The 27,903-nt window shown below is 46.2% G+C and overlaps 1 protein-coding gene and 1 pseudogene across 2 annotated transcripts in view; one reads left to right on the top strand and one right to left on the bottom strand.

Moving 5' to 3' along the window:
* The window catches only part of CAPZB (capping actin protein of muscle Z-line subunit beta), a 123,941-nt gene that overhangs the window by 27,089 nt on the left and 68,949 nt on the right, over positions 1–27,903 (top strand). For both annotated transcript variants that reach the window (XM_016128260.2, XM_036229373.1), the window contains exon 2: positions 27,813–27,902. In XM_016128260.2, the coding sequence (XP_015983746.1) occupies positions 27,813–27,902 (90 nt within the window). The remainder of the gene's footprint in view (positions 1–27,812; position 27,903) is intronic.
* LOC118606650 lies at positions 8,318–8,436 on the bottom strand (annotated as a pseudogene).

Genomic DNA, 27,903 nt, shown 5'->3' with positions numbered 1-27,903 from the left:
TTGAAGAGTGTAAGCAATGAGGGGTGATCAGATTCGAGCCTTCAAAAGCTCGCGGTGGCCCAGGTGTGGAGAAGGGAGTGGGTGCTGGGGCAGGTGTGGGTCAATCAGAAGACGACTCTGGTAGGCCAGGTGAGACATGCTGGCGGCTTGGCAAAGGGGGAGGGTTGGTATTGGGGGTGGAGAAGAGTAATAATAAAATAGTAAATTAAAATGTTTCATAGCATTAATACGGGCACATAGTAAATGCTCGATAAACGCTAGCTGTTCTCTACGTGTAATTGACAGGTTTTGGTGGAGGAAAACCTTGAGGCCGGTTTTGGATGTGTTGAGACTTAGACGCTTCCGAGTCTTCCAGAGAAGTGGAGGCAATAACTAGATGATTTGGGAGTACGTTATTTGCTAATATTTTCAAACTGTCCTGTGCAGAAGTGTGCTCACCCAGTAGTCCCAGCATTGTCCCTGGGAGCACTGGCCTCCCGGAGCCTCTGTGTCCTCTTCCGGACGGCGGGGATGGGACCGTCTTCCTTGCAGCTCCGTCTGAGGGTCCAGCAACTAAGGTGGAAGCACTTTGCAGGCTCTTGGGTGCTACACAAGCGTCGGGTGATATTAGGATTCTTTTATCCGTTACTGTTTGTTCTCTCCTTCCTTCCACTACATGTTAGTTGGGAGCAGGAAAACAGGCTTTCCTATTTTGCCAGTTACAGGATTGTGTGCTTCCGCGCTTAAAGGCTGCTTGTGTGCCATCGTGGCAGTAAGTTCTTTTTCTCTTGTCCGCCGTCTTTTCCCAGTTCCTCTCCTGTCTCTTTCTTCTCCCCCAACCACTTTCCTTCCTTGTGCCAGGATCCAGCCCCCAGAACCCGCGGCGGGCTCTCCTTGGGAACTATGCTGACTCTTTGGGCATTTCTGAGTAATTCAACTGCTGAGGTTGATGAGTTCTTAGATTAAAATGTCGTTAAAGGTCTTACAGTAAAATAAGAACAGCTGGTAATAATGAGAGGAACAGTTACAGTTCCTCCCCACCGCCGATTTGGGGCAGATCAGGTTGCCCTGCAGTGCGACGCTTATCGGGCAGTAACTTTTGCAAACTTTCTAGTTCAGCAGTCTTTCCTTGGCACCAGATGAGAGCAGGCCTAGCATGCCGGCATGAGTCATGTAACAGCAGAGATAATTCTTACAAATAATAAACATCCCTTTCTATTATTCTCAAAACAAATGGCGGTGGTGTCACTGGGGTTTTTCATAACCTTTTGTAGACTTTAGACAGGTCTTTTCCAAAATAAACGGGGTGTCTTGTGTTTTACATACTTCCCCCCCTCCTTGCCCTTTTATCCTTCAGAAGTGAAAGATTTTTCAACACAAGCTTAAGTATCGTCTGACATTGCAGACGTGTGAAAGGATGGTTTTTAAGAGCTTTTGCTCCCAGAGGTTCTTGTGCCAGCTTTTCTTTTGCATTTAGTCTTCTTGTTTGTAAAATGATGGCTCGAACCTTGGTGTAACCTCCCAGTGATCTTTCCCTTCCTGCTTCGTGATGGGTCCAGTCGAGGCGGCCTTTGCTCTTAGATTCTAGAAACACTCCTCAAGTATATGGTAACTAAAATGGACATTTTGTATGCCAGATCCACACCCTAAGGACCAGATGGTGAACTTTTTTTTAAATTTTAGAAAGTAAAACATTCTTCTGCCACATGTGATGAACCCCAGCAGGAAGTCTGTTTGGGAGGCTGGGGAGGGACTGGAATGCTCACGTGTTGCGTTTCCTGTGGTGGGGCCCACCTGTGCCGGGGACAAGAAAGCATCTTGGGAGCACAGCGCGGCTTTGAGAGCGCCTCTTCGGAAGCTTTTCAGACGGACACTGTGCTCCTCTGGTCCAGGCTAATCCACAGCGATGCTTTCACTTGCCCATCTCAGCCTCCTCAGTTTGAGCTTTTTTGTCCTGTTTGGGAGAACTGGGACTAGTGTCCTCTGGCAGAATGCATATTTAAAGGCCACCATACCACTGTCACCTAGAATCAAATGCACCAAAATGGAAACCACAATCTATACTCCTGAAATTAATGCCAAAAAATAGAGTGCACTGATATGTGGCTTAAAGAGCGGCTGGCTGAAGCTTGCCCCCAAGACTTTCCGCAGCGGTCCGTCTGTAGAACTTCTTGGACTGAGTTAAGGACAGTTGGGATAATTGAACCAGGTGGATCAGATTTTGGGTGCGAGCAAAATATACTGAGAATTCATTGTAATCATTTCACTGTGAGACATGTTCCCTTTTCCCTGGACCCTAAGGAGTCTGAAATAGTTGAAAAGAAAGGGAGTGACCCAGAGAAAGAAAATAAGAGGAAGATGGTGATGAGAAGCCCCAGGGTGGCGGGCCTTGTCTGTCTCCACCTGGAACTTGATCTGTAAGGGAAGCAGGGATCATGGGAGGAGCGTGGGCGCTGGAGCCTGGCAAACCTGATTTGAACCTTGAGTGAGCCTGTTGCAGGCCCCGCCCTGGATGAGCTCTTGAACCTCACTTTCTTTCACCTCTGGGAGTTAGAAGGAGTTGACTCAGCATGTGTTGCATGCCTAGTGGGGTGGATGTCCAAAAAGTGGTGGCTGTTGCTATTATGGATGGTGCCTTGACGGGATGATTGTGATGCCAGATTCTGTGCCCGGAACCCTGCCTCTGCTCATTTCATCTTGACACATCTCTGAGGTTGGGTAGTGATACTCTCATTTCACAGGTTAAGAAATGTTTGTGGTGGTGGTGGTGGTGGTGGTGGTGGTGGTGGTGGTGGTGAGATTTAAGTAATTTGTGAGAAATTTCATTAGAAATTCCTGGGACTGGTTACTGGCAATCCCTAGTGTCAGTACACTGAGTATCTTTCTCTAAGGACTTGAAAATGATCATTGTCATGATCTTTTTTTCTGATTTTGTAAATTGTAGAAAATTAGCAAACTAGCAAATTATAAAAAGAAATAATTATCTTAATCCTACTACTTAGACAAAACCACTTATTTCGGAGTATTACTCTGGCCTTTTATTAAATTTTATGGCGGATATATACATAGATACCGTTGTATACATATTGTTACGTCACGTTATACTTTATTGTATTATGGGTGGCACTATAGCATGTCAGGTAAAAACATGGGTTCATGCTGATGGGTTCATACTCCAGCTCTACCAGTTACTGGCTTCGTGATCTCTGCTAAGTTACTTAACCTCTCTCTCTGTTCTCTATGAAATAGGATCAGTCAATGACAGAAGCTATCTTACTGGCGTGTTAGGAGGACTGAGTGAGCTAACACATGTAAAGCACTTGGAATAGTAGCTGGCACACAGAAAACCCTTCGTCGGCATAAATATATTATAATCCTCATCACCATTTTTGTATATCATTAGCTTTTTTTTATAAACCTAATTTTAGCTGTTTCGTAATATTATGTTGTGTAGACATATCCTAATTCACATTGATGACCTGCTTATTACTTCATTGTCTTGAGTGTGCTAGTGAGTGGCTTAGAGACAAGGTCCAGTACTGGCATCTTCAGTGTAAGACAAAATGCAGACATTTAAGAATCCTCCCCCTGCGTCCTCAGCTCCAGTGCCAGACTTGATTCACATCTTGTCAGACCAATACATTTCTTTTTCTTGGCTGTTAGAATTTTCAAGCATCAAGACCCCACTTTGTTCTTCTACCCCTGGTTCTGGCCTTAGAGAGTGAGGCCTGTCAGTCAGTCCTGCTCAGTGATACAAGTGCACTTTGTGCCTTACATCGATTCCGAGGTCAGGGGGTTTGTGGCAGTGAGTTGCCGGGGGTTTCATCTGCAAATGAAAACCACCCGGCTGGCCGTTTGGGTCAGGCAGAGGCCAGATGGGAGAAGCCGGGAGGGGGCACCGGGCAGCCTGGAACAGCGTCTGAGCGTCATGTCGTCTTTCCACTTCCTCAGGCCTCTTAAGCCTGCAGATGATGGTTTCTAACCCATCATCCCCTCTGGTGTCCAGGTAGTTCCAGGACACAGAGTTCTCCCACCTAGGCCATGGCCAGCCCCGAAGAGGTGACCCGGAACCTAGAGCGGTGACACGCGTGTCACATCTGACAGAAGAGGAGGAGCAGCAACAGATGGCTTAAGTGGCCATCAGGATGGAAACCGCCATGGCGAGGGGCGATAGCAGGAAAAGTAAATAGCAAGGGTAGTTGAGTCCACATGGCACGCGGTAGATGAGATTTTCTGGATGTGAGCAAGGCCAGGGATTAAACTGACAGATGCTGAAAACAGGCCCCCCTTCCTCCCTCCCCAGGAAATGTGTTGGCTAAGTGACAACTTGTTGCATACAGAGAGAGTAAAGCTGATCAGGTCACCAGGCAACTTCTAAGTGAATCATTTGCAGTTGAATGAAAAAAAACAAAATGATAGGTAAGAGATGGTGAAACACATCTTTCTTTGGTCTAAAGTGTCGCAGCTGCCACCAGGTTTTGATTTGTGGTTCAGAGAGGAAAAAGTTTGGGAGTGGTTTACCTTGGGGATTTGTGGATTAAAGAGGTCGCTGGAGTGAGAAATAATATATTCATTTCAGTTTCTAAACACCCTTCAACTTGGGGCAACAAAAGCAGAAAAATGTTAATCAGATATCCAATATGGTGGGAGGGAGAAGGGAGGAGACAGCCCATTCAAACTGATTTACAACGGAGAGCAGAAGTTCTGTTTTGAAAAGGAAAAACCCTCTCGCAGGTGGAAAGTGCCGGCAGAGAAAGTCGGCATTCCGCGTGTGGCTTTCACCTCTGGAGCTGCCCCAGCATGCCTTTCTGCACCAGCTGCGCACCTGCCTGCTGTATAAGCAGGGTCTCTCCAGCCCCCATCTCACATTCCATTCTTTGGAGATTATTTATTATTTGTCTTCCCATCCCTAAAGATCACAGCCCTTAACACTTATATGATTGGCTGATTGGCTCACACTTTCTCCAAAAGAAAAGCCCACGCATACCAGGCCTGGAGGCACTCATGGGCCCCGCCCATTCGGGGTGGAGGCCGAAGTTTGCTCAGCTCCCTCTGTGTTAGCTCTGTCTCCACCCTTTTTCCCCACATCGAAGAAAGCTTATTAGAATGCAGGTGAGAGTGTCATAATTAGAGCTAACATGGAATCTGTTCTAATTCTTAAACATCACATAAACTTTCTACTTCAGCTACACTTAGTAGCAGGTAGCTTAGGTGACACCAGCTCATTAGAGTGGCACCAGCTCATTAGAGAGTGGCACAGCGTTCTAATTGAGGCCTGAGGGGAAGAGCAGAGAGCTTGCTCCTGGGGCTGTGCCCTCCTCCTGCACTTCTCAGCTGGGCTCTGGCTAGGCTGCTCTGACCCTGAGCTTGGGGTGACAGCCCCGGGGCATGTCTGTTACACCAGCCTGCTAGCTAAAAAGCATTTAGCTGAATTTCTACATCCACAAAACACCCTTAGGAAGGCACAAAGATCTTGTGGTCCCAGCTTCCTTCCAGGTGATATTGGGTCCCCTTCAAGGATTAGATCTGATCTCGCCCAGTGAGTGACTCCCTCTAGGTTAAGTTTCAAATTCATCAGCATTTTTCTGTCTTGCATTAAAACAAAGCAACCACAAACAACTACAAAATTCTTACCTCCCAAAGGGTGACAAAAATTTAACATGCTCTTAGTAGAGATTATTTTCAGTGAGGGCTGGAGGTGGCACACCTCCTGGAGGCCCACTGCGATTTTGTAGGTGGCAGTTGTTATTTTTTTTGATCAGTGGGGTTGTAATTTAAGAAAGAATATTCAGGATTAAAACTTTAGGTCTGGAAAATTAAGTAAAGCCTAGTTTCTACACAATACAAAAGAGGATAAAGTTAACAAAATCCAGTTGACAGATTTTTAGAGATTGAGAAATACTTCTACTAAAATTTGGAGAGTTCAGGAAAATAAATAAAAGGAGAAAAAGAATCAGTTAATCTCCCTACCCAAAGAAAAATGCTGCTAACATCTTCATATATTGTTTCTCTCCAGGATTTGGGCTTTTTTTTTCTTAGTTGAGATTAAAGTTTTATATCCAACTTGACTAGGTTAGCATAAAATAGATCATTTCCCCCCCATGTTTTTCAGAATGCTCTGTGCAATGTTTTACCAGTTACAGAGTATTTGATCATTCCCCTGTTGTTGGGGAGGTTATTTCCTTTTTTTTTTTTTTGCAACACAATAGACACATTTGTATATAAATTTGATTGATTTCTTTAGGGCATATTCCTAGGAAGCTGTGAACACTTTCCAAGCTTTTGATACACAATTGCCAATTACTTTCTGAGATAATTGAACCCATTTTATACCCTTACGGCATCCACAGTGCTTTTCTATTCTGTAGTCATTGTGCTTTTATGAAATGCATAATCTCCCACTCATTTTCTCTTCCACATGGCTTAATGTCGTCTGATTCATTTTAACTTTGGTCCATTTCTTTTCACTTTTGAGGACCTCCAGGGAGCAGCATCTTGTCAAGGACAGCTTTAAAGTTTCTGCTGAATGAGAGCGTTTGTTTTCAGTTTTCCTGCACACGGCACATGCTGAACTTCATAAGGTGTTTGGGTGCTTGGGCCAGTGCTCTGTCTCCTCCACCACTTATCTTTGATGTGAGCCTTAGGAATGCCTTTTCAGGGTCAGTTTTCTCTGGGTCCTGTGTCCACTGAAACTGGCCTTTCTCCCCTTGACTCTCAGATTACCTGGTGAGCCTCTGCATGAAGGTAGCTTGTCCAGTGATTCCTGGGAGGCCTCCAGTTTCCTCTGTTCCTACCAGTTGGTCCTGCCATGTGCTCTCGAGAAAAGCAGGGCCCAGAGCCCGGGGCTGCCTCCCTTACCGTCTGGGCCGAGCTGCCCAGTACTGTCCGTGCATCTGGTCCTGACACTGGCTCTGAAGTGTTTGGGCTTTTTCAGCTGCTTTATGGAATCATAAAATTATAAAATTCTCTGGTGTTAAGTGTATGATTCAGTTTTGTGAATTTTTTAGTGAATTTACAGAATCCCACCCAACATCTCCCTCCCCCCAGACAGGGTCCTGGCACCCATTCGCAGCTGCTCCCCGTTCCCACTCCCTGCAGCCACTGGTCTTTCTTTCTGGACATTTCAGATGTATGGAATGGTATGGGTTGTTTTTTAAGGAAATTATTCGATTCTGAAAGAATGCTTGTTGGAAAACGTCTAGAAGAATGGAAGCCAAATTATTATTAGTGGTTACCCGTGGGGAGTAATTATCTCTGGGTGGTGGGATCATAGGGGGACTTTTTATTTTTATAGTGCTTGAATTTGCTACAGAGGTCACGTCATACAATCAGAAGAAAAAGGTAAAGGGGGAAAAGTCCATGTTTCATTTATGGAAAATGTAAAAAAGTACATATAAAGGATGAAAGATAACACTCAAAATTCCCCCTCTTATGGATAAAACCACTCTTTTTTTCTCTCTGAGCACTTTTTAAAGCTACATTTTGAAAATGTAGCTTTTGTATATTAAATTTTACATCCTGTTTTTTTTCCCACTGGCATCTCAAGTCTTTTTTCTCAAAATACCTTTGCAGATTACCTGTTAATGACTATATAGTGGTTTATCTCATGGTTGTATCATAATTTACTTACACTAGGCATTAAGGTTGTTTTGCTTTTTGCTACTATAAATAATGCTGTAAAAACTTAATGGAAGACCATTGCAGAATTCTGGGCCAGGAGTTTGTACCTGAAAAAAATTTTTTGCTCCAAATTTGGAACTGTTTTTGCAAAATTGCTTTCTAGACTTCCGAATTTCACCTACTTCTTGAAAGTGTACGTTTCGGCCCCAGAAGCAGGTCTAGATTTCCAGGAGGTAGGTCCTTTATGTCAGGTTGAGGCTCAAGGTGGAAAGTGGCGGGAAGTAAGTAGAAAAGCCAGACCAGGACCTGTGGAGATGGCGGTGCCCTGAGAGGCCAGGGTGTAGTTTATTTCAGCAAAATCTTAGCATTTATAGTCTAGACAGGTTTAGGTATGTTCTGTTTTCTGTAAATAATTCCTTTTTGTTCATCCTTAGTTTTCAGTAAAGGTTAGTAAGGGTGGGCGGTAGCAGAGGTACCGGAGACCTCAGTGCCGGGCTGTTGGAAATGGCAGGAAGGCAGCCTTGGGCCATGCTGCTTTAGGAGAGAGAGGGTGAGGACATTTACACATACGTCCCTTCCTCCCTTCTCCTCCCCTCCCCTCCTTTTTTTTTTTTTTTTTTTAAGGCAAGGCAACCCTTGGTTGACCTCACAGATTGCAAGGATCTTGTCAGCTTACAATCCCTCATTTTTTATTTTTATTTATTTAGTTAGTTTTTTACACCTACAGCACCTGGTCTTCCTAGGTGGTCTCCCATCCAAGTACTAACCAGGCCCAACCCTGCTTAGCTTCTGAGATCAGACAGGATTGGGCTTGTTCAGGGTAGCATGGCCATAGACTTGCATCCCTTTCTAACTGGACACTTTTGCTGGAGTTTTTCAGTGATCAAAAATCTGAACAGAGGTTTTTAACCTTGGATGTTTGGGGGACCAGAGAGGTCTGTGAACCCACCAAATATTCAAATTTTTGTATGTCTGTGCATTTCTCTGAGTATAGGAGCCGTGAACTACCCTAGAGGGTGTGTGCCTTCCTTAAAGTGGTACATGGGGTACACACCGCACACTGCAGCCATTACACACCCACTGTGTGGCCTTGGTCAGGTGACCGGGCCTCTGCACCCCAGGTTCCTCGTCTGTGAAGTGCTAGGCACTCACATTCACGTCAGAGTTATTACTTGAATTTCGGCTCCTGAAGTTTTTTAAAGGCAGACATTGACCTGAGCGACCTTGTTTCTCCTTTCAGCTGGGCCCTGAGTTAGGGTGATGTTAACGTGGTTCTATTATACAGCGTCTTCTTTATTTCAAAATGGGAATGGGTTTTTAAAAACCCTTTTATAAAAGTAAGAGATCCTTAATTCAGAGAAAGATATAATTATTATTTTAAGTGGTTTTTTTTTGGAGGGGGAATAAAGCCAGTACTGGCCATCTGCATGGGCCCCGGTAGAATGACTTTTAGTGCAGTTGGTGTAGAGTCCGTTTCCACGGCACAAAGGAGCTGTATTTCTATAACGTGTAGGAGGCAGCCAAACGAAAGCCAGAAGCAACGGAACTTTCCTAAAAACAAACCAGAGCTGGATATTCTAGAGTGCCTGGTGGCATCCTTACAGGAAACCAATGAAAGCAAAGCTTTCCAAGTGGAAGGGTTTTTTTTTGGTGACTTTTGAGCCCTGTGTTTTTTCAGTCCTTGAAGCACCTGGGCTGCTGCAGAGCTTTGTTTAGGGTTTCCTTTTGCTCTTCCCTTCAGGGGCTTTCCTGGACTGAGTGCAAGTAGGAGAAGATTGCCCAGTGTCCAGTAGACATTAAGAGCCATCTGAGCCATGAAGCCCGCTGGAGCCCGGCTTACGTGGCACCTGGGGCTTAATGCAAAGAAGTGTTGATTTAAATTTTTAAAAAACTTTTAATGGAAAATTTGAAGCATGTAATATAATGAGCCGCCATTTACCTATCGACACGGTCAGTTTTCTTTCACCCAGACCACTCCACCCTCCCTTAGCTTAAATTAGTTTGAATTGGATCCTCTGGTTTAATTTTAATGAGCAATTTGGGCCTCTCCATCTTGAGAACAGAATTCTCCTACACTCTGGGCGAGCTCTAAACAGGAGTGATTGCTGGCTTTTTTTTTTTTTTTTTTTTTTGGAAATGGTCAGTTTAAAAATTCTTTACTGGTTTTTTAATGGTAAAAAAAATAACGCCTGCCCACTGTAAGTGGAAATCACAGGCAAAGTTCAAAGACTAAAGTCCCCATAATTCTACCATGTGGAGATGTCCACTGTGATGAGTCTGAAGGGCCCCTGTGGGTACTTCTCCTGTGCTCTTGTGTAGCTGCCGTTTTCATCTCCTTCTGCTCCGGGCCCCCCGCCATCAAGACACCCCTCACCTGGCATCACCATGGCCTCTGCCACTTCGGAGCCCGGGGAGGGCCTGAAGTGGCCCTCTCTTTAGTTCTAGAGTTCCGAGTGTGTTGGTGACACCTGGGTGTATGTTAACACAAAAGGGGGTGACCATGCCCTACACCCTGCAGTTAGTGGCTTGTTCTTTATAGACACAGTGGGTGCTCAGTGTGAATGTGCTGTGTAGCCCCTCCAGCTCTCCCTGGGGCTGGCTGGGCAACAAGCTGAGTCCCAGAGAAAAATGCAGTGCTGCTAAGTACACCTCCCAGCTCACTTTGCTTCCAGGAAGAGTCCTCAAGCAGATTAACTCCTGGTGTGCTCAGGTCCCCATCCTCAGGATGCAGGGAGAGGATGGACCCCAGGCTGCAGCTGGGACGCAGGCTGCACAGCCAAGGAATGCGTGGCAAACTGACTGGGACTTAGTTCTTAGTCCTGTTTCTTATTATGTGTATTTTCTAATTGCATTAACTGTTCTTTGAAAGCAGGGTTTTTAGTGTAACAGTCTGTCTTAAGGATGAACTAGAGTGAATTAGCGTGGTTGGATACAGTAAGGCCTGTGCAGACACTAATTCACTGCACCTGGGGGACCCCAGCTCGGGTGTCAGCCAACTTTTCCTCCTCACGTTTGTTCATTGGTGCACATGCCACACGGCCTGGCAACATGGCAGCTCCTCGCTTTGGGTCTGGCGGTCGCCGTCCAGAACAGCTGGCATTAGGCCGGACTGAAACGTGCCTTTTCACCGTGAGGAAAGGTTGGCTGCGTTGCCAGGGTTGGATTTCAGGAGAAATGTTTAATCTACATGAGAGAGTAAATTATTTTTACATCATCTCTCCCAGCATCTATTTTTAATAAATATTCATTACAAATGTATCTTTTATTAAAGTGTTCTCTGGTCATGCCTGGAAGTACTCTCTGAGCAGTTTATTGGACATGTCAGTAATACATGTATGTTTAGCTGTTGGAAAAACTGGTAGCACCTGCTGCCTGGTTGTGCTCTGGCCCTGTCCTGCTTTCTCATGCCTGGGCACAGAATGCGTTGGCAGCTGGAGAAGCGGCTGAAGTGCCAGATGTCAGGACCTCGATTCCCTCAAAAAGGAGACAACAACAGACTCCAGAGGTTGGATCTGACAGGGGATCTAAGATGCGTGGGGCGTCGTAAGTGCTTATCGAGTCAGCAGAGGTAACTTCAGGGAACCCCCTGATGGCGAGCGGTCTCAGAACCACGTCATAGGCAGGCAAGACTAGGAGTGTTTAGCCAGGAGGTGAGCTGCTCTGTGAGCAAAGATGGGATGCTTGCTTCAGGTATTTGAGGAGATGTTGTGTGTCCAAGAACTTGAACACCTTGGGGTGGCTCTCGAGGGCAGAAGGACTGTCAGTGGATAGAAGTCACAGGACAAGGAAGGGCTACCTCAGAAACAGTGCTGTGTGGGACCGGGCTGCCCAGGGACCCGGGGAGGTTTCCTCCTCCGGTGATGATCAGGCGGAGGCTTAGACACCCAAAGTCTAAGGGGTTTTGTAAGGGAGAGGCGGGGTTCTGTGGGCACTAAGCTGCTGAGATTCTCTGATTCTTTAATAACTCAGAGACTTTACCAGATGATGCCATCTTTTCCCAGAATTTACCGCAGATGTGTGCAGTTGTGTTCGACAGGGATGAGGTTGCGGTCGTCTACGATGGTTTTATAACTTGTTCCCGCCAGTGCAAAGCGTTTACGTCAGTGGGGCAGTTCTGTACTTTATCTCACCTTTCCGTGTGGGAGTTTTTGGACTTATCTGCCAGGAGACGTGTTGTTTCCTGTCTCTCAAGTGGGCTAGCCCAAGGCCAGAAGACTTCTTCCCCACAGGCATCTCTTCTCCAGGATGTACCACCACCCTCCATACCTCCTTGAACTTTTGTGGTCTTGTGTGGAACTTGCTGATTTCTATATCCTGTAAGAATGAATCCTGGCTGATGACTGAATCTGTTTTCCATCATCGATTGGAAACGGATTCCTGCCCTTGCTCCCTCGCTCTGGATTTAATCTTCCTACGAGAATCAGCTAAGCCATTTTCTCCAGTCACAGGATGTCCCAACGTTGACCAGCTGCCTGCTGTTGGTTACAAGGGGAACCGAAGGAAGGAGAGCGGGCAGCCTGTGCTGAGACGCGTGGGGAGTCAGGCCCACGCCTGGGCTGTTACCGCCTTGGGACCCCTCGATGCGTTTGAGCCGAGCTCCCATTCCTTGGGCGGCTTTACGTGGCTGCTGCTTCCTAGGCAGAGTGTCTGTCCCTGGTGCAGCAGCCCAGGAGGACAGGAAGGGCGCAGCAGATCCGGGCGGGGATCCCGGCTCCGCGTGGGAGCTCGGGCGAGTGGCGGGGCCTTTGAGCTTCGTATTCCTCAGAGGGCGGTGGGAAGCGTCAGAGGTCACTTTTCCGAGTGCCTCGGTGTGCCGCTCGGCACCGACGTGCTTGGGAAAACCTCTTTTCACTCAGCATGCTCTGGGTTTCCTTAAGTGTACTTCCTAATTGAATTTCCTCATTAGGACTTGCTTTCCCAAAGCTGGAGGGCAGCAGTGTACTGTGAGGTGGGAGGAGACTGGCCAGCTCTTCATTTTATTGAGGTATAATTGAAGTACATTAAAGTGGCACATATTTAAAGTGGACGGTCTGCCCGTTTCTGTTTGTTTTGTGATAACGCGTAACATCTGCCTCCCCGCGGCGCCCCAGCCCCCGTGTCCGACCTGCCCTCCCCGCGTTCCAGCCTCTCACTGAGCAGCGATTCCAGCTGGCACAGCTGTACCGAGTGTTTCCGCGAGCATTCCCACGGTCCTTTAAGTGCGGAGCGTGACCTCGGAGCCATGTGCCCGGTCCCCTCCCTGACATCGGAGGAGGTGGGAGGTAAGGACAATACTTGGATGGATGGATTCCCTGTCTGGGACACTGCCGGAAAGCTGAGCATTCGTAGGCCGTCCAAACACAGGCGTTCTCCTGGGAGTCAGGGGTTAGAAGGGGGGAAGTGAATTGATTTCTACTTTCATGTTAGAGGAAAGGGCCGAGCAAAACAGCCCCCTCTGCTTTTGGGAGCTCTCCTGCCGTGCCTCTCATTCGTTTTGGTCATGGAACTTATGAGCTAAGTATAAGGAAATTGGCAAACTAAAGCCAAGATGTTTTCTCTTTGTGACATGAAGCTCTCTCGCTGGTGAGTTTCCAGGCCCGCTCTGCTGAGGTCCCCCCTGGTCAACAGTTCGCTCGGTTTCCCCGGCTGCTGGGAGTCTGGGCAGAACGTGCTGCTGGTTTTGGAATCCGAGAAGGATGTCTTGCTGTGACAGTACCTGGGACGAATTTCTCTGCCCGTCGTGTTCTGTTCCTAATCTCTTTTCCAGTGGTGGAGACTCTATTTCAGGTCAAGTCTGTCAGACTGTGCAGAAGACACGCGAGTTCCCAGCTGATGTTTGCATTCGAAGCCTATTCACATGACCAAGAGTCAGGAGAGACTCGCTGTTACCATCTATTTCCTTTATTGGAAACAGGCAGCATCCCACTCGCAAACTTCCTCGGGAAAGTGTGTCTCCTGGGGCCCTGTGCTGTACTGCAGGGCTGTGACTGTGCTTTTCATCTGTAGGTGAGGAATGGCCTAACAGGGTGATGAAGGTAGTTACATCCAACTGGCACTTTGTCCTCAACTTTCTCCCTGTCCTGCTATCAGAAGCAGGTTGCGAGGGTCTTTGGCCCAGCTAGCGTGACATTTCTTATATTCATGAAAGCCCTTACTAACTTAAGGTCCCATATTACAAGGCTTGGCTTTTAATGAAAGCTGCCAGGGAACTTAAATGCCTGGATGAGAAACAGTTTTATCTACCACGGAGCGGGAAAGTGCTGTCCTGAGAAATCGAGCGTTCAGGTTCATAAAAGATGGTCCTATACATCATCCTGGATTTCTGCTTCGTTTAGAGTATGTGCCGAAATAGGCTCGGCCCAAATCACCGAGCCTGATCTAGCCCTCCGTGATCAAATAGTCAAGCCGCCAGGCCCTAAGGCCCTGAGCACTTCCTGGTGCCCCAGTCCCTGGCACAAAGTCCAGCACTGTTTTCTAGAGGTTGGCAGAAGGCCAGAGAGGCCTTTATTTTGAAATTTTAGATGATATCCTTTTACCTTTTTCTCCTTCCCCCTCTCTGTTGACTTAACATGTGAAATTTCTAGAGCACTGACTGTGTCCCAGGTGTGTGCTAAGTGCTGTATAAGGATTACCCCCAACTTGATCCTAAAACTTACAGTATGAAGTATGTGCTCTCATTACCGGCATCTTATAGATGGGAAATCTGAGGCTCAGAAGAGTTTATTAACTCGTCCAGGCTCATACAGCTAGACCCTGGCGGAGTCAGGATTTGAATGCAAACAACTCTCAGTCTTTAATCCTAACTAGAGTGCTGTACCATCTGCTTCACTTACCACTCAGCTGTGCAGAAGCGAGTGCTGAGGAACTGGCTCCTTTTTTAGAGACTTGTAAACAAAGAGGTGGCTGTGGTTCTCAGGACAAGAAGGGGAGCAGTGGGTGGCTGCCAGGCAGTACCGGGTAGTGACGAGGCACACAGGCTTTGGGGTCGGCTCGGCCTGCCTGTGAATGCCAGCTCCACCTCTCACGACACGTGTGACCTCAGCACACTCTCTGCATCGCAGTCGCCACATTGGAGAGAGACACTAGTCCTTACTTAACGCCTAGCATTGCTTTTAGGGTTAAATGAGATGTTGGCACATAAAGCTCTCAGACGAGCGCCTTCATACGTTTCAGCTATTTTTTTATGTTAGTGCGTTTTAAGCCCTCGAGTCTGAGCCTTCCGTGGAGTAACTGCTCGGCGGAGGTCGTCGCCGTCGCTGGCACGGCCCGCTTTAGGTGGTGCTCTCAGAGATGGCGATAACCGCGCCCCTCTGCGTTCGGGTTCCGTCCCTGGTTGTCAGAAAGGGATTTTAGAATTGGAGCTCGTTGCTTCCGTTTCTTTTGTTCTTTCGCTCACTGAAGGACTGTAAGCCGCTTACTCAGCCACAAACTTTCTTTAGACACAGCCCTCAGCGTTCAACCGAGGATGGAAGAAAAGACGTTTTTGAGCTTTAGAAAGTGTCTTTGGCAAGATGTTCACTAACTCTAAGGACACCTGTCTGTTGATGAAGGAAGAGTGTAATCGCCTGTCACTCGTAGGGATCACTTTTGTCTCACCCAAAGGAACCGAAGGAATCAAAGGAACGGCCTTGACTGCTTTGCTTGTCAGCCTCCTGTTCCATGGCTGCCCACTTGCATGCCTCCAGGTGATGTTACCTACGTAAGTGGAGGTGTGGGTGTTTTAATTCCATAGAGGAACATTAGAATCTTGTGCCCCCCGGAACCAAACTCTGTAAGAGCATGGTGGTGATACCTATTTTTTTATTGAGTACTTAATATGTTTCAGGGATTATGCTAATTTCTTAACATATGTATACTTTATGCTGTTGTTCGCAAAACAACATTGCAAGATAGGCATCATCATTATTATTATTCTCATTCGACAGGTGAAGGAATTGAGGCTTAGGAAGTTTGCGAAGGACTCGTCCAAATTACCATTGCTAGGAAGATGCAGACCAAGGATGTACCCTGTCTGTCTTACTTCCAGTTTCTTTTTCTTTTTTTCTTTTCCTTTTTTACCACTTACACTGTCCAGGTGGTCTGTTTTAGGTCTTAGATACAGAAGGACCTCATTTTTTAGGCATCTCCCTGCCTGGTGGGTCCTGATGACTGAGAACGGGGAGCTTTGTGACAGGTCTCAGGCTAGATTTGCAAATTTGTCACAGGTTGTAAACACTGCGCTGTGCTTTTCTGTCACCAGCGTTTTGGCGTTGTGTGTGTGGGCACTAGAGGGCCAGTCATTGTTGCAGGACTCTGATGTGCGCCCGTGGCTGCAGTGCGGAGTGGAGGACCGCGATCAAGGGCAGCCTTTGAGCTGGATTGGGGGATTCTTCCATACTTATAGCATCTGAGATAGCAGCTCAGACCTGAGGAAAGATATGGGCCAAATGCTTTGCTCGATGTGTAAACATGTGTTTTTCTTTTCCTCAGACCTCCCTTTGGATGTGTCACAAGGCAGCACTGCCTCCTTCTAGATGAAATACTTGGATTGATGGAGCTTTGATTTTTCCCAAGTCCCTTAAATCTTGCTGCTTTCCCATTGAGACTCACACTTTTGCACTGTTTGCCGGTGGGACCTGAGGTCTTCCCACACCTTGGGAAGCCATGTGCAGTGTGTGACTGGCATAAACCCATTGCCGAATGGTACAGATTTCATCCAGACCATCTTATAAACCATTATGGGGGAAGGTTTTTGTGAATTGGCTTCTGCTATTAAAAAAAAGGGAGTTTGCTTTTCTTAGCCTTGGTCAGTGAATGTGTAGGTGATGTTTTTTCCAAACTTTATTTTTTTTAATTCTCATTCGGAATACAGGACACTCTTGCTTTAATCATTTTCGACTTTCACAAAGTACTTTTTGAATGTCTTGTGCCATTGAGGTAGAAATGGACAGAATGCGTGGCATCCATTGAAGATGTCTCAGGATTGCCCCTAATTATGTGTCTGAGTGCCAGCTGACAAAGTGGAGGGATTAGTCACTTGTTACGTGAAACCAGCCAGGATCGTGTGGAGGCAGCAGCTGTCGACATCTGTGAAACATTAATGATCAGGCAATAGGTATTGGCGCCTTGCAGACCTTCCGAAGGGGTCCAGGAAACCGTCAGCCGGAGACAACGTCTGAAAAAGGCTGTAGTGTTTTTGAGATGTCCACCCATCAGTGATAGCGTTTGTGAGATTAGACTCTGTAATTCAAGGTGACAGCAGATTTCAGAATTTGGGAGTAGATAGAATCATCCATAATTTGCCCAGCCTGGGGGAAGAGGCTCACTGCCCCTTTCTGGTTTTGTGAGCTAGCTGGTTGTTCTCTGGAAGTCATTTGACATTAATTTTATTTCAGTTTGGGTTGTTTCACACTCTTCGGGGGACTGTTTGGTCGTAGAAGGCAGACCTGTATATTCTGTGTCCTCTGTCATTCGGTACTCGGTATCTGGGACAAGTCACTTTTCTAAGCCTTGGTTTACTTATCTATAAAACTGGGGTAATTAATAGTGCTCAGCTCCCGAAACCCCCACACACATGTGTGCCTGGTCCGTGGTGTGCCCTTAGCAAATGTTAGTTTTCTTCCCTTTTGCCTTCAAAATTGGTTTGCATTTTGGGTAATTAGTATTCTTAATAAAGAACAGTTAGTTAATTTGGAAAATAAAATTATATAAACAATATTGAAGTATTCTTTAAAATCCCAATGTTAATTCTAATAATAGAGAACTTTGTTAAAAATAGTAGGTTTTTAAAATTCTCGCTCCATTCTTAAAATTTTGACTTATGATTAAACTATAAGCAGATAGAAAGCACTAAATTGTATAATCAAGAAATTTGTTTCTGGTCCTGGTTCATTTGCTGTTGAGTTATATGATAAGTCTTAGTTATAGGCAAGTGTGGGCCTTAGTTTTCTTCATTTTAAAAAGAAGTGTTTGATTATATAGTTTCCAAAGTCCCCTTTAGCTTAACATTTCTGTGATTCTGTGTTTTAAAATCTGGAGAGGTAGAGAGAGGCACACCCGAGATTAAATCCTCAGTCACCCAGCTGGCCCGTTAGCAGAGCCAGGAACAGCGCGTGAGAACCCTGGCAGGCAGCATCCCGAGCAGTGGGCTCGTCACTGTCGCCGGACCTGGGGCGTTTCCCTGTGTGAAGTCATCCCCTCTGCTCCTCATGCGGAGTCACGCACAGCAGGCCGCAGTTGCCTTTCGGTTGCGTGCCGACTGGGAACCGAGTTTCAGGGCGTGGGACAGGGGCCGGCGAGCTTTCCCGGTTATCGGTGGGGTGGCTGGAGACGGAGGATGCAGGGGGAACAGGGCACCTGCTTACAGGGAAGAGGGAAGAGCACCAAACGCCGTGCTTCCGCCCCCCCCCCCCCTCGCCTAGCAGCGACTCTGCTTTGCCAGTTGGGATGTGGTCGCACAGTCGGGCCTTCTGCGGGACCCAGCTCGCTGACCTCTGCATGAGAATATCTGCCGCTCCACCAAGTGTACCGGGTACACTTTGATCCCTGAACACAGGGAACCCGTTCGGTGTTCAGTCAGCCATTTGGGGGGCCGTCAACGAATCGGTTATCCTGAACCCTTTTCTAACCCACGCTACGGCAGAGGCAGAGCCCCACCTCTTGAGTGTGATTCATTTTGGATCTTCCACTCCCTGAAGGGATGTGTAAGGGAAAAATCAGCTGATGGCTGTTGTAGTATTTGACACAGAGTCTTGTATGTAGGTTGCTAAGCTTTGCTCTGGGATAAATATACCAGGGAAGGAGGCAGTTGGAAATTCTCATTGCTGGGTGGGGAGTCGAGGTAGTTTGGGAACCCTGCTGGGGCTGTCCCATATGTTGTTTTCGATGGCCTCAGATGGGCTTAGGAACACCAGCAAATGGGGGGAAGGTGAAATGGTAAAACTGCTTCTTGATACCATCCAGGACCGGAGGGACAGGTCAGAGGGCGTGAGAGAGAAAGCTGGACCCGGAGGGGACAGTACAGTACAGAGCAGAAGCAGCAAGGGAAACGCTGTTGCGGGTGAATATAGGGCACCTCTCACTGTTTTCCGCCCAGATGGTCCTGTCTCTTCCTCTCAGTTCGGCTTGATGGGGAGCCACTGGTCCCGCGTGCGCCCTTGTGAGCAGAGCAGGGGCACCGTGTGGGCTGGGGGTCGTGGAAATCGCCCTTCTTTGTTGGTGCTTAATGACCTGGAAACTGAAATCACACCCCGCCTGCCTTTCAAGAGACTCCTGGCAGCCTAAATGGAAAACCCTTGTCAAATGAGCAAATATCAGGGAGGACCCAGCAACGTTATATAAAAGGCCTAGCAGATAAGCCATGTGCTTTAACTCTAGGGGAGAGTATCCTACCGTTTACGGAGGACGAATTGTGAGGACCCCTTTTGGGTCAGACACTGTGCCAGACATGTTACCTCATTCTTAGTGGCCCAGCAAGGTGGGGTGTGTTGTCAGGCCCACATTTTAAAGTTTTAAAAACCGAGGTTCTGAGGGATTAAGTGGTGACTTGCTTAGTCCCAACCTGCAGGTTAAGTGCGAAATAGGAATTTTTATTGTTGTTGGATCACATCCGTGCCTTTAGGGTCTTAGACTTCTTTGAGAAAAGAATGAAAGTTCTGGGTCCTTAACCTTGAATAAACATGTACACACACCCCACCCTCACACACTGTCAAGGTGGTCACAAACTGGGGCTGTGATACTGGTCCCCAAGTTAGGAACCTGAAAAGCACTCACGCCGGGCCACGTTCAAGCGTGGATGTGCCTAATGGTGTCCCTCAGCTAGTGAGAAATGGTTTGTGTTCATTGCTTTGTCCTCTGTGCAAAAACATGGACCTTGTAAAACATTGAGATTGATTACCATCCTCCGGGATGCAAAGAAACTTGGTCCTTTGGTTATCTGGAAGAGTCACTGGGAGGAGTTCCCAGCTCCCCAGCAGTGCTGGAGTAGCTGGCATGATGGTCTTTCTGAGTGGCACAGTCTTTCTTTCCTGCTGGTTTTTCTGACAGTCTTCCTCCTGAGGTGCCACAAGCCCCTCGAGGGCCGACACCGTGTCTGAGCAGTCCAGCTCTGTGTCCCCAGTGCCTGCCCCATCATTCACACAGTTGCTCGGTGACTGAACCAAGTGGAAAGATAGCATGGGTGTAGTAGAAAACCTCTCACCATGAAGATATGGATGGGTTCAAGTGCCGATTTTGCCACTGGCTCTGTGACCTTACAGAACTTTCTCTGAACCTCATTATTCATCACTAACATGTGGGACGAGGGGGCATGATTTAGATAAACTTGAAAAATCTATCCAGATCTAAATTTCTGTGATCCTGACAGAATTTTTTGTTAAAGTAGAAACTTTTAAAGTGATTATGTTTTCATGGTGATCAAAATGACATTGACTCATTAAAAAATGGTTAATTTTATGTGTCGTTTTCACCTAAATTTTAGAAAGATGACATTGACCCAGCTGCGATAGTATACAATAGACCCCAAAAGGTGGAAGGAGCTTGACCGGCCAAATGGGCTTTTATTGTGGCTTCGATTCACTTGATATAGGGTATTGGATTTTCCCCTGGGAACGGAGAGTCATCCGAAGGGAATGCTGGCGTTGGCGCTGGGTGAGCCGATGTCCTCCATGCGCGGCTGTCATCACTGTGCCCCTCCCCGAGGATTCAACCAGAGGACAGTCTGTGGAAGAAACACTTTCCTTTTATTAATACAAACTGTGCCATTTTCTAGAGCGTGACCTATAGATGAGTTCTTGGCTGGGCTGGCCAGTGAATCTTTCTCCAAATTGCCCCCAGCACAAATTGTTCCTGCGCCACATGGCAGAAAACAGATTCAACTTTTAAACAAAGTTGCTTCTTGGTCACAAATTATACAAGACAACCTGTGGTTAACTTAGACTCCATAAATTTGTGATAAATCATCCTAGGCTCCAGTGAAGTCGACCTTCTTGTTGTCTGTGAAATATTCGCTAAGCCTCTTGGGAATGTAAACAAGAGAAGGTCCTGATGAACTTAAGAACAAACCATAAAGGCCTTGAAGCTTCGGTTGGTTGTTTATAAAGAGACAGATGCTGTTAAGTCCAGATCTACCACAACCAGTCACTAGAGTAGGCCAAACGGGACTTGTGCTCAGAAATTCCAAGCAGTTTCAGTTACTGCTTGTCCTTGAAATTACAAACAGACTTAAAAAGGCACACACAAACCGTATACATGCTGATGAGGCTGTGACATCAATCTTCTAGCAGGTGGTCCTGCTGGAAAGCTTAGTGATCTCAGAATTTTGGGGCTGCTTCTCATTTCCAGGAAGTAATGTGCATGTCCTTCTGTCTCTTCAAGGTTTTGACCCTCTTCCTCCTCCCCACCCATGCAGGCCTGCCCCCGGTCCCATCTCTGGTCACACTGTCTCCCCACAGTGGCCAGAGGCATCCTTCTGTGTCGGTCACTGTTGCCATCTAACAAACCATCTTCCAAAACCCAGCGATGTAAATTAACAATAATCATTTCATTATCTCCAATGGGTTCTTGGGCCAGAAATTCAGGAGGGACCTGGCTAGGTGGTTCTGGCTCGGGGTCTCATGCTGTTGCAGTCACAGCTAAAGCCAGAACAGTGGGGGCCTGGAGCACCTGGGGGCTGGCCAGGCATCTCACTTCGGGAGTCTCAGGGTATCTTCATGTGGCTTTTTGCCTGGGCTTGGGTGGTCTTTCTCACAGCATGGTGGCCTTAAGGCAGTCAAACTGTTTACAGTACAGCCTGGGGCTCTGGAGCCTTCAGCAAGCAAGGTAGAAGGGGAATTATCTTTTATGGCTTGGCCTCAAAAGTCACAGAGCATCAGTTCTGCTATTTTCTGTTGATAAACATTGTCACAAAAACTCTCTCTGTCTAAGGGGAGGGGACGTAGATTCCTCACCTCTGTAGGAGGAATCTCAAAGTCACATTGTGAGAGGGGTGCACAGGGTGAGAGAGCTTGTTATGGCCATTTTGGGAAATATAACCTGCTTCACCTTCTAAGACAGCAGTATTCTTGTCATTCCTCTGTGGAGAAACCCTTAGGGGCTCCTCATCCCTTCTGGAGAAACAGATTTTCTAAAGTTTATGAAGACTGAACAGTGCAGCACAAAAGCCTTCCCTATGAAGTAGACAAAAGCAAAATTGCTAGGAGAAGCGAGGTTCTGGGGCTGGGGCCCGCTCAGAAGACGCTGCCCCGAGCAGTTCGGGTGTGATCTGGCCTTGGCGTCATGCTTCACACCTAGGGCCCCACTCCTGTTTGGCCTTTCTTCCTCCTGAGTGCGCCTGGCTCCCCCATGCCTCTCCTTACGGCTCACTGCGCCCGCCGTCTGGAAAGGCCCTGCTACTCAGCCAGTGGTACCCGGCTCACGTACCCCCTCTTCTGAGCGATCTGTCGAGGGTCCTGGGTCACTTAGTATGTACCTTTAGTATGACGTTTTTCATTTTCGTGAATTGGTGTTTGTCGTTTAAACTTTGGACTCATCACAGAGGGGCTGAATAAATTTTATTTGATAATGATTTCCAAATTAGCCTTTGCCCTCACAGTTATTTAATAGGCCAAGTTTTACTGTATGAAAATGACTCATAACACTATTAGGTGTAGATTTCATAAGCTACAGTGTTTTATTTAACATTATCTGAAAAATCGGTTTAGTCTGTATTAACAGTGTTCTTTGTCATAGGGTTTTTTTTTTAGGCAGTTTGTGTTTTTCTTTGAGTCAGGTGAAAAATCAGAAAGTGAAAAATTCCTGCCTCTGTTTATATACTTAAAACACACACACACACACACACACACACACACACACACACACACAGTCAAAGTGGGGTAACTCTCCCATCCTCATTCTTTGACATCTAAGAAGGACTCATCCCCGATTTTTTTTTGCCATTTCAATTTTGAAAAAGCATAAGTTCCTGAAGACAGCAGCTTTGTTATAGTCACCAGTCAGCATCAAAAACAGTGCTTGTCACCTAGGAAACACTCAAATAATCATCAGACGACTAATTGAATGGGCAGAGAGATTTCTGGAGAGTGAAATGAAATGGTCTTTTTTTTTTTTTAACTATTTACCTTTCAACCTGGAAACCACCACCAGTGGAAGACGGACATGGTAAAGCACATTTTGCCAAGTGTCTAGGATCAGTTAGGATGGTGAAGAAGCCACCACATGGAAAGTCCGTAGTCACAAGATGACAGTATACAAAATAGAAAACCATTGGTAGAAGTAACCAGGGTGGGAAATCCTAGGAAAATAAGTGACACATGAAGATGTGTAAATCAGTGTATTATGGACTATACCTGGTCTCTGCACCTACTGTGTACCGTCCTTGTCCACATCACACTGCATCGTGATTACTTGCTGTTCTATGAATGGTTCCGTGCACGTTGGAAGTAGGTTTAATTCATTGGGCCTAGTTTGGGGCCTGGCCCACAGTTGGCACTAAGTGCCAGGGTGCTGAATTGAAACCTAGTTGCGGGTCTGCAGGGGGCCGTCGAAGGGCAGGGCAGGTGGAACCTGGCGGGTGCCTCAGCACTCGCCGTGGGATACAGGGCCAGTCCATTTAGACGGGCTCTCAGAAGCCATCGAGCCTAATTTCCAGGCCGTGAGGTTCAGTGAGCAGCCCAGGTCTCATAGACATCCAGCGATAGGGCAGACCTTGCGCCCTGAGCACCTGAATTCCATTTCCTGTCTTTGCTTGCTCTTATATATTTTTTTATTACCTTTAAATGTAAAGATTTAGTGAAGTGAAACAATAACAGTGAAACAGAATAGAGTCCACAAATACACCCATGCACGTGTGGTCAGTTACATATGACAAAGGAGCCAGGGATACACAGTCTCTTCAACAAGTGGTGCTCAGAAAACTGGACCCCCCAGCCCTACACCACATACAGAAATCGACTCAGAAAGTTAGGTGTCCGATAACCATAAAGGAACATAGTAACATGCATGTAAGTTTAAGCATCATGATATTTCAAATACCCTTGAACCCTCTCTTTCTTATGCAAGGTCATCTTCTCGTAGTACCTATTTTCCTTAAAACTGTTCTTCTCACTCTTCTGAATTTTGTATATATCGTTCCCATGTCTTGGCTAATAAAAAAAGCTTTGCTATAGTAGTTTAAAATACACACAAACACGCACACACGTGTCTAATTGTTCAGTATTGCTTGTTTTTGAGCTTTAGGAACGTGGCGGCTTCCTGGGTAGTTCCCTCGGACTCGCCCCCCCGTCCCCGCCAGCCTCCTGTTTCTGGGGTCACTCGCGTTGTTGCATGTAGCTGTAGGTCATTCATATTTTCCTCATCTCTTATGGTATTTCCCACTTAGACCTCTCAGAATTTGGGATGACTCCCAAGCAAAGACTCCAATTAATTCTAATTTTAACCTTTTACAAGCTGTCATTAAGCTTTGCCGTGTTGCATGGCTTATGGGAAGCTTTCGGTCATTTACTAATTTAATGAGAATTAGATAGCCTTAGTCCTAGGAATTCGTAGTGAAATATTTTCAATTTAGATTAATGGAGCTAGACCGTTTTGCAATAGTATTTTAGTGTTTTCCGCTACATATAGTCAGAGAACCGTCTGGAAGGAAGCCTATATGCTTGCTGCTCGTACCCGTGGAAGGTGAGGTTGCGATCGATCGGCTTATTGAGATGGGGGTGCACAGGCGCTGTGGAAGGGTTAAAACAATGTCTTTTCATTTTGACTTTCTTTGGTCAAGTTATTAATTCTTTTCCTAGATAATGCACTGTTCAACTTCTAGTTAATCTCCTTTGAATCCCAGTATGTTCTGGATTAAAATTTCAGTGTAGCGAGGCTTATTTATATCTGAGTTTGTATTTAGGTTCTCAGGAAGATGTTAGTATCCAGGCTGAGACTATTTCCACCAAAGACCAGAAGTTTTTAGGGGTCATGAGTGGTCTGTGAATTAGAATTGTATATGCAGTTTCCTGGGACCTTAGCTTTGATTAGAGTCTGGGAGTCTGTAGTCCCCAAAAATGATTGTTTTAAACAGGGTTTCTCGGACTTGACTCTGGTGACATTTTGGCCAGGTTGCTGGGATTTGTCCTGTATATGGTAGGATATTTAGAAGCATCCCTGGTCCCTACCAGGTAGATGCCAATAGCTTTCCTTCCCTCACTGGTGACAACCAAAACTTCTCCAGACATTCCTAGGTGTTTCCTAGGGGTCATGGGAGGGCAAAATCAACCCCATTGGGGAAGTACTAGTTCACACCTTTTTTTTTTTTTAATATACTCAATTTTTTAGAGCAGTTTTAGGTTCACAGCAAAATTGAGCAGAAGGTACAGAGGCTGCCCACATAATCCCTGTCCCCCACCCCCACACACAGCCTCCGCCACTATCAGCATCCCTTACCAGAGTTACAATTGATGAATTTACACTGATGCATCTTAATTGTCCAAAATCCATAGTTTAAGGGTCATTCTTGGTGTTGTAAATTCCATGGGTTTGGACAAATTTATAATGACACATGCCCGCCATTGTAGGATCAAACGGAGTCGTTTCACTGACCTGGAGACCCTCTGCTCTGCTTAGCCATCCCTCCCTCTCCTCCACCCTGTGGCGACCACCGATCTTTTACTGTTTCCATGGTTTTGCCTTTTCCGGAATGTTGCATTGTTGGACTCTATGTAACCTTTCAAATCGGCTTCTTTCACTTAGCAGCATACATTTAAGGTTGTTCCATGACTTTCTCTGGCTCGATGGCGCATCTGTTTCGGGCACTGCATAATGCGCTGTTGTCCGGATATACCACAGTTTGTTTATCCACTCACCTACCAAAGGGCGCCTTAGTTGCGTCCAGATTTATAAAGCTGCCGTGAATATTTGCGTACAGGTTTTCTTGTGGACATAAGTTTTCAGTTCTTTTGAGTAAATAACAAGGGGCGTGATTGTTGGATTATAAAGTAAGAGCATGTTTCATTTTGTAAGAACACATCAACCTGTCTTTGAAAGTGGCTGCACCATTTTGCATTCCCACCAGCGGAGAATCAGAGTTCCTGTCATTCCGCGTCCTTGTCAGCATTTGGTATTGTCAGTTCCGGATTTTGGCCTTTGGTAGTAAGTGTGTGGTGGTATCTCACTGTTGTTTTATTTTCCATTTCTATGGTGACATATGATGTTGAGCAGTATTTCATATGCTTAATTGCCATCCGTGTATTATCTTCTTTGGTGAGGTGTTTTTAAAGGTCCTTGGCCATTAGTTTACACCTTTAAACTAGTTTGACTTGAATCATTTAGGGTTTTCTATTCTTGTACAGCCGAGGGGACATATAACTATTTATGGACACCTAAATTGGAGCTAAGTGCAAATAGAAACACCTACCTCCAATTTAGAGCAACAGGAAAGACTTTAGGTTTGGGCTGAATGGTATAAAATATTTATATTTTTAAATATTTTCAAAATACTTAAAACATGTATTTACCTGCATTCAGAAAATACTCACACAACTACTATGTATTAAATAGTTCACAGGTATTAACTTAAATCATTGCAACAACCCTATGAAGTAGATACTTTCTATTTTATAGATAGAGACTCATAGAGGCTAAGAACTTATGCCCAAGGTCATAAGTTAATGAATGGCAGAACTGGGAATTGAATATCAGTCTCTCTAGTATCAGATGAGCTAATTTGTGTTCTCGACCCTAGAAGTGGTGTTAAAATGTCTTCCCATGCCAGCGGGCCCGACCCACATCACCGTGGGCTTGGCTGGCATAGAAGGCATGGCACAAGCAGGGAATTCTTGGTTGCTAGAATGTTTCACTGAGCAAAACAAGTGCCACAAGGTTTCTGGGTGTGCGTGTGTCTGCGTGTGTTTCTTTGCAACATGTCTGCGTGTATTTCTTTGCAACATAGCCACTTGTGTGTCCCAGAATGTCACTGATAACCATCTTGAGTAAAGGACAGGTTTTTGTTTTTTTTTTCTTCCTTTTTTAGAAAACAGCTTGCGGTATATGTCATATCAGTTACCTGAAAATGAAGTTGCTGCTGATTAACTTACTGTGTTATGTCACTGGTGACTATAAAGTGGGCTTTTGTCCCACATCCTGTTTAAAGTTCATATACCTGGAGTGTAGATGGTCATATTCAAAGGTTACATTTCATTATAGCCTGATGTGGCATTTTCAGGATTATTTGCTATATTTTATGAAGATTCTTTAGCTTGTTGTTTAGGGCTTGAGATTGTTCTGAGCAGAGCAGATGCAAGAGACAGATGAGATAGTGCTTCTGATTGGTTGTGTTGGGGACCCCATCTGCCTGATGTGCCCTTAGTGTGCACCGTTTTACCTGGCCCGCCTTTCTCACCTTCCTTCTTGTTGCTCCTGCCATCCGTGTTATGGCCCACTCTGCACTGAACTTCCAGCTCGCCTGCCCCCCCCCCGTTCATTTCTTTTTCCTCCCATGATTTATAACATTATGGCGACCATACATAGTGTCCTCAGGAAATATTCACAGTGTGACTATTAAATGAGGAGACTGTTGTGAAGCACACAGTGTGTAGCTGAAAGAAGGTGCTCGGTGAACGAGGGTTATCTGTCTTTTCCCAGGCCCCCTGGGCAGTAGCGACCCCAGTGTATTGCCCTGTAGTCCACTCTGCCAGCTCAAGTGAGCTCTTGGCTGTAAGCGGTTTAGGTCTTGGTCTATTTCACAAGGGCGTGGCACCTGGGAAAAGGTACCAAGCTTTAGGTGAATGAATGAAGCACTTAACCTTTGCACGTGTCTTGCCACTTGTTCTTTGCATGGCTTTGTCCTTGGCTTGGAGTTCATCAAGGAACCCGGCCTGGTGGTGTCACCTGTTTAAATCTAAGTTACAGCAAAGGATAAAGACTAATCTGCTTTTAGCATGCTCATTGCAGAACCAGGTGAGAGTTACTACATCTGCCTTTCCCACGATCTGCCAGGTTGGCGAAGGAAGGGCAGTGAGGCTTTGAGGTGTGCATGGAGCAGGGCCGCTTTCTTAACTCTCTGGCCTGCTCCCGCTTCTTCAGATTTCTCTCGGATGCCTCGACTTGACGCTAACGCTGAGGTCAGAGAGAGACTGGCGGTCAGAGGGCCCACTGCTGGCCTGTTTGGTCTTCGAACACTCTGGGCAGGCCGAGACTGCAAGAATGCTTGTGAGAAGGGGGTTTTGAAGATTTCTACTGGCAAAATGACTTAGACGCTTCTGTTTCTCCTTTCACAGAGTGATCAGCAGCTGGACTGTGCCTTGGACTTAATGAGGCGCCTGCCTCCACAGCAAATCGAGAAGAACCTCAGCGACCTGATCGACCTGG

Source organism: Rousettus aegyptiacus, unplaced genomic scaffold (assembly GCF_014176215.1).
Source record: "Rousettus aegyptiacus isolate mRouAeg1 unplaced genomic scaffold, mRouAeg1.p scaffold_m13_p_1, whole genome shotgun sequence".
In the NCBI taxonomy this organism is placed as follows: Eukaryota; Metazoa; Chordata; class Mammalia; order Chiroptera; family Pteropodidae; genus Rousettus; species Rousettus aegyptiacus.
The sequence above is the reverse complement of the archived record's forward strand: the minus strand, read 5'-3'. Positions and strand labels throughout refer to the sequence as shown.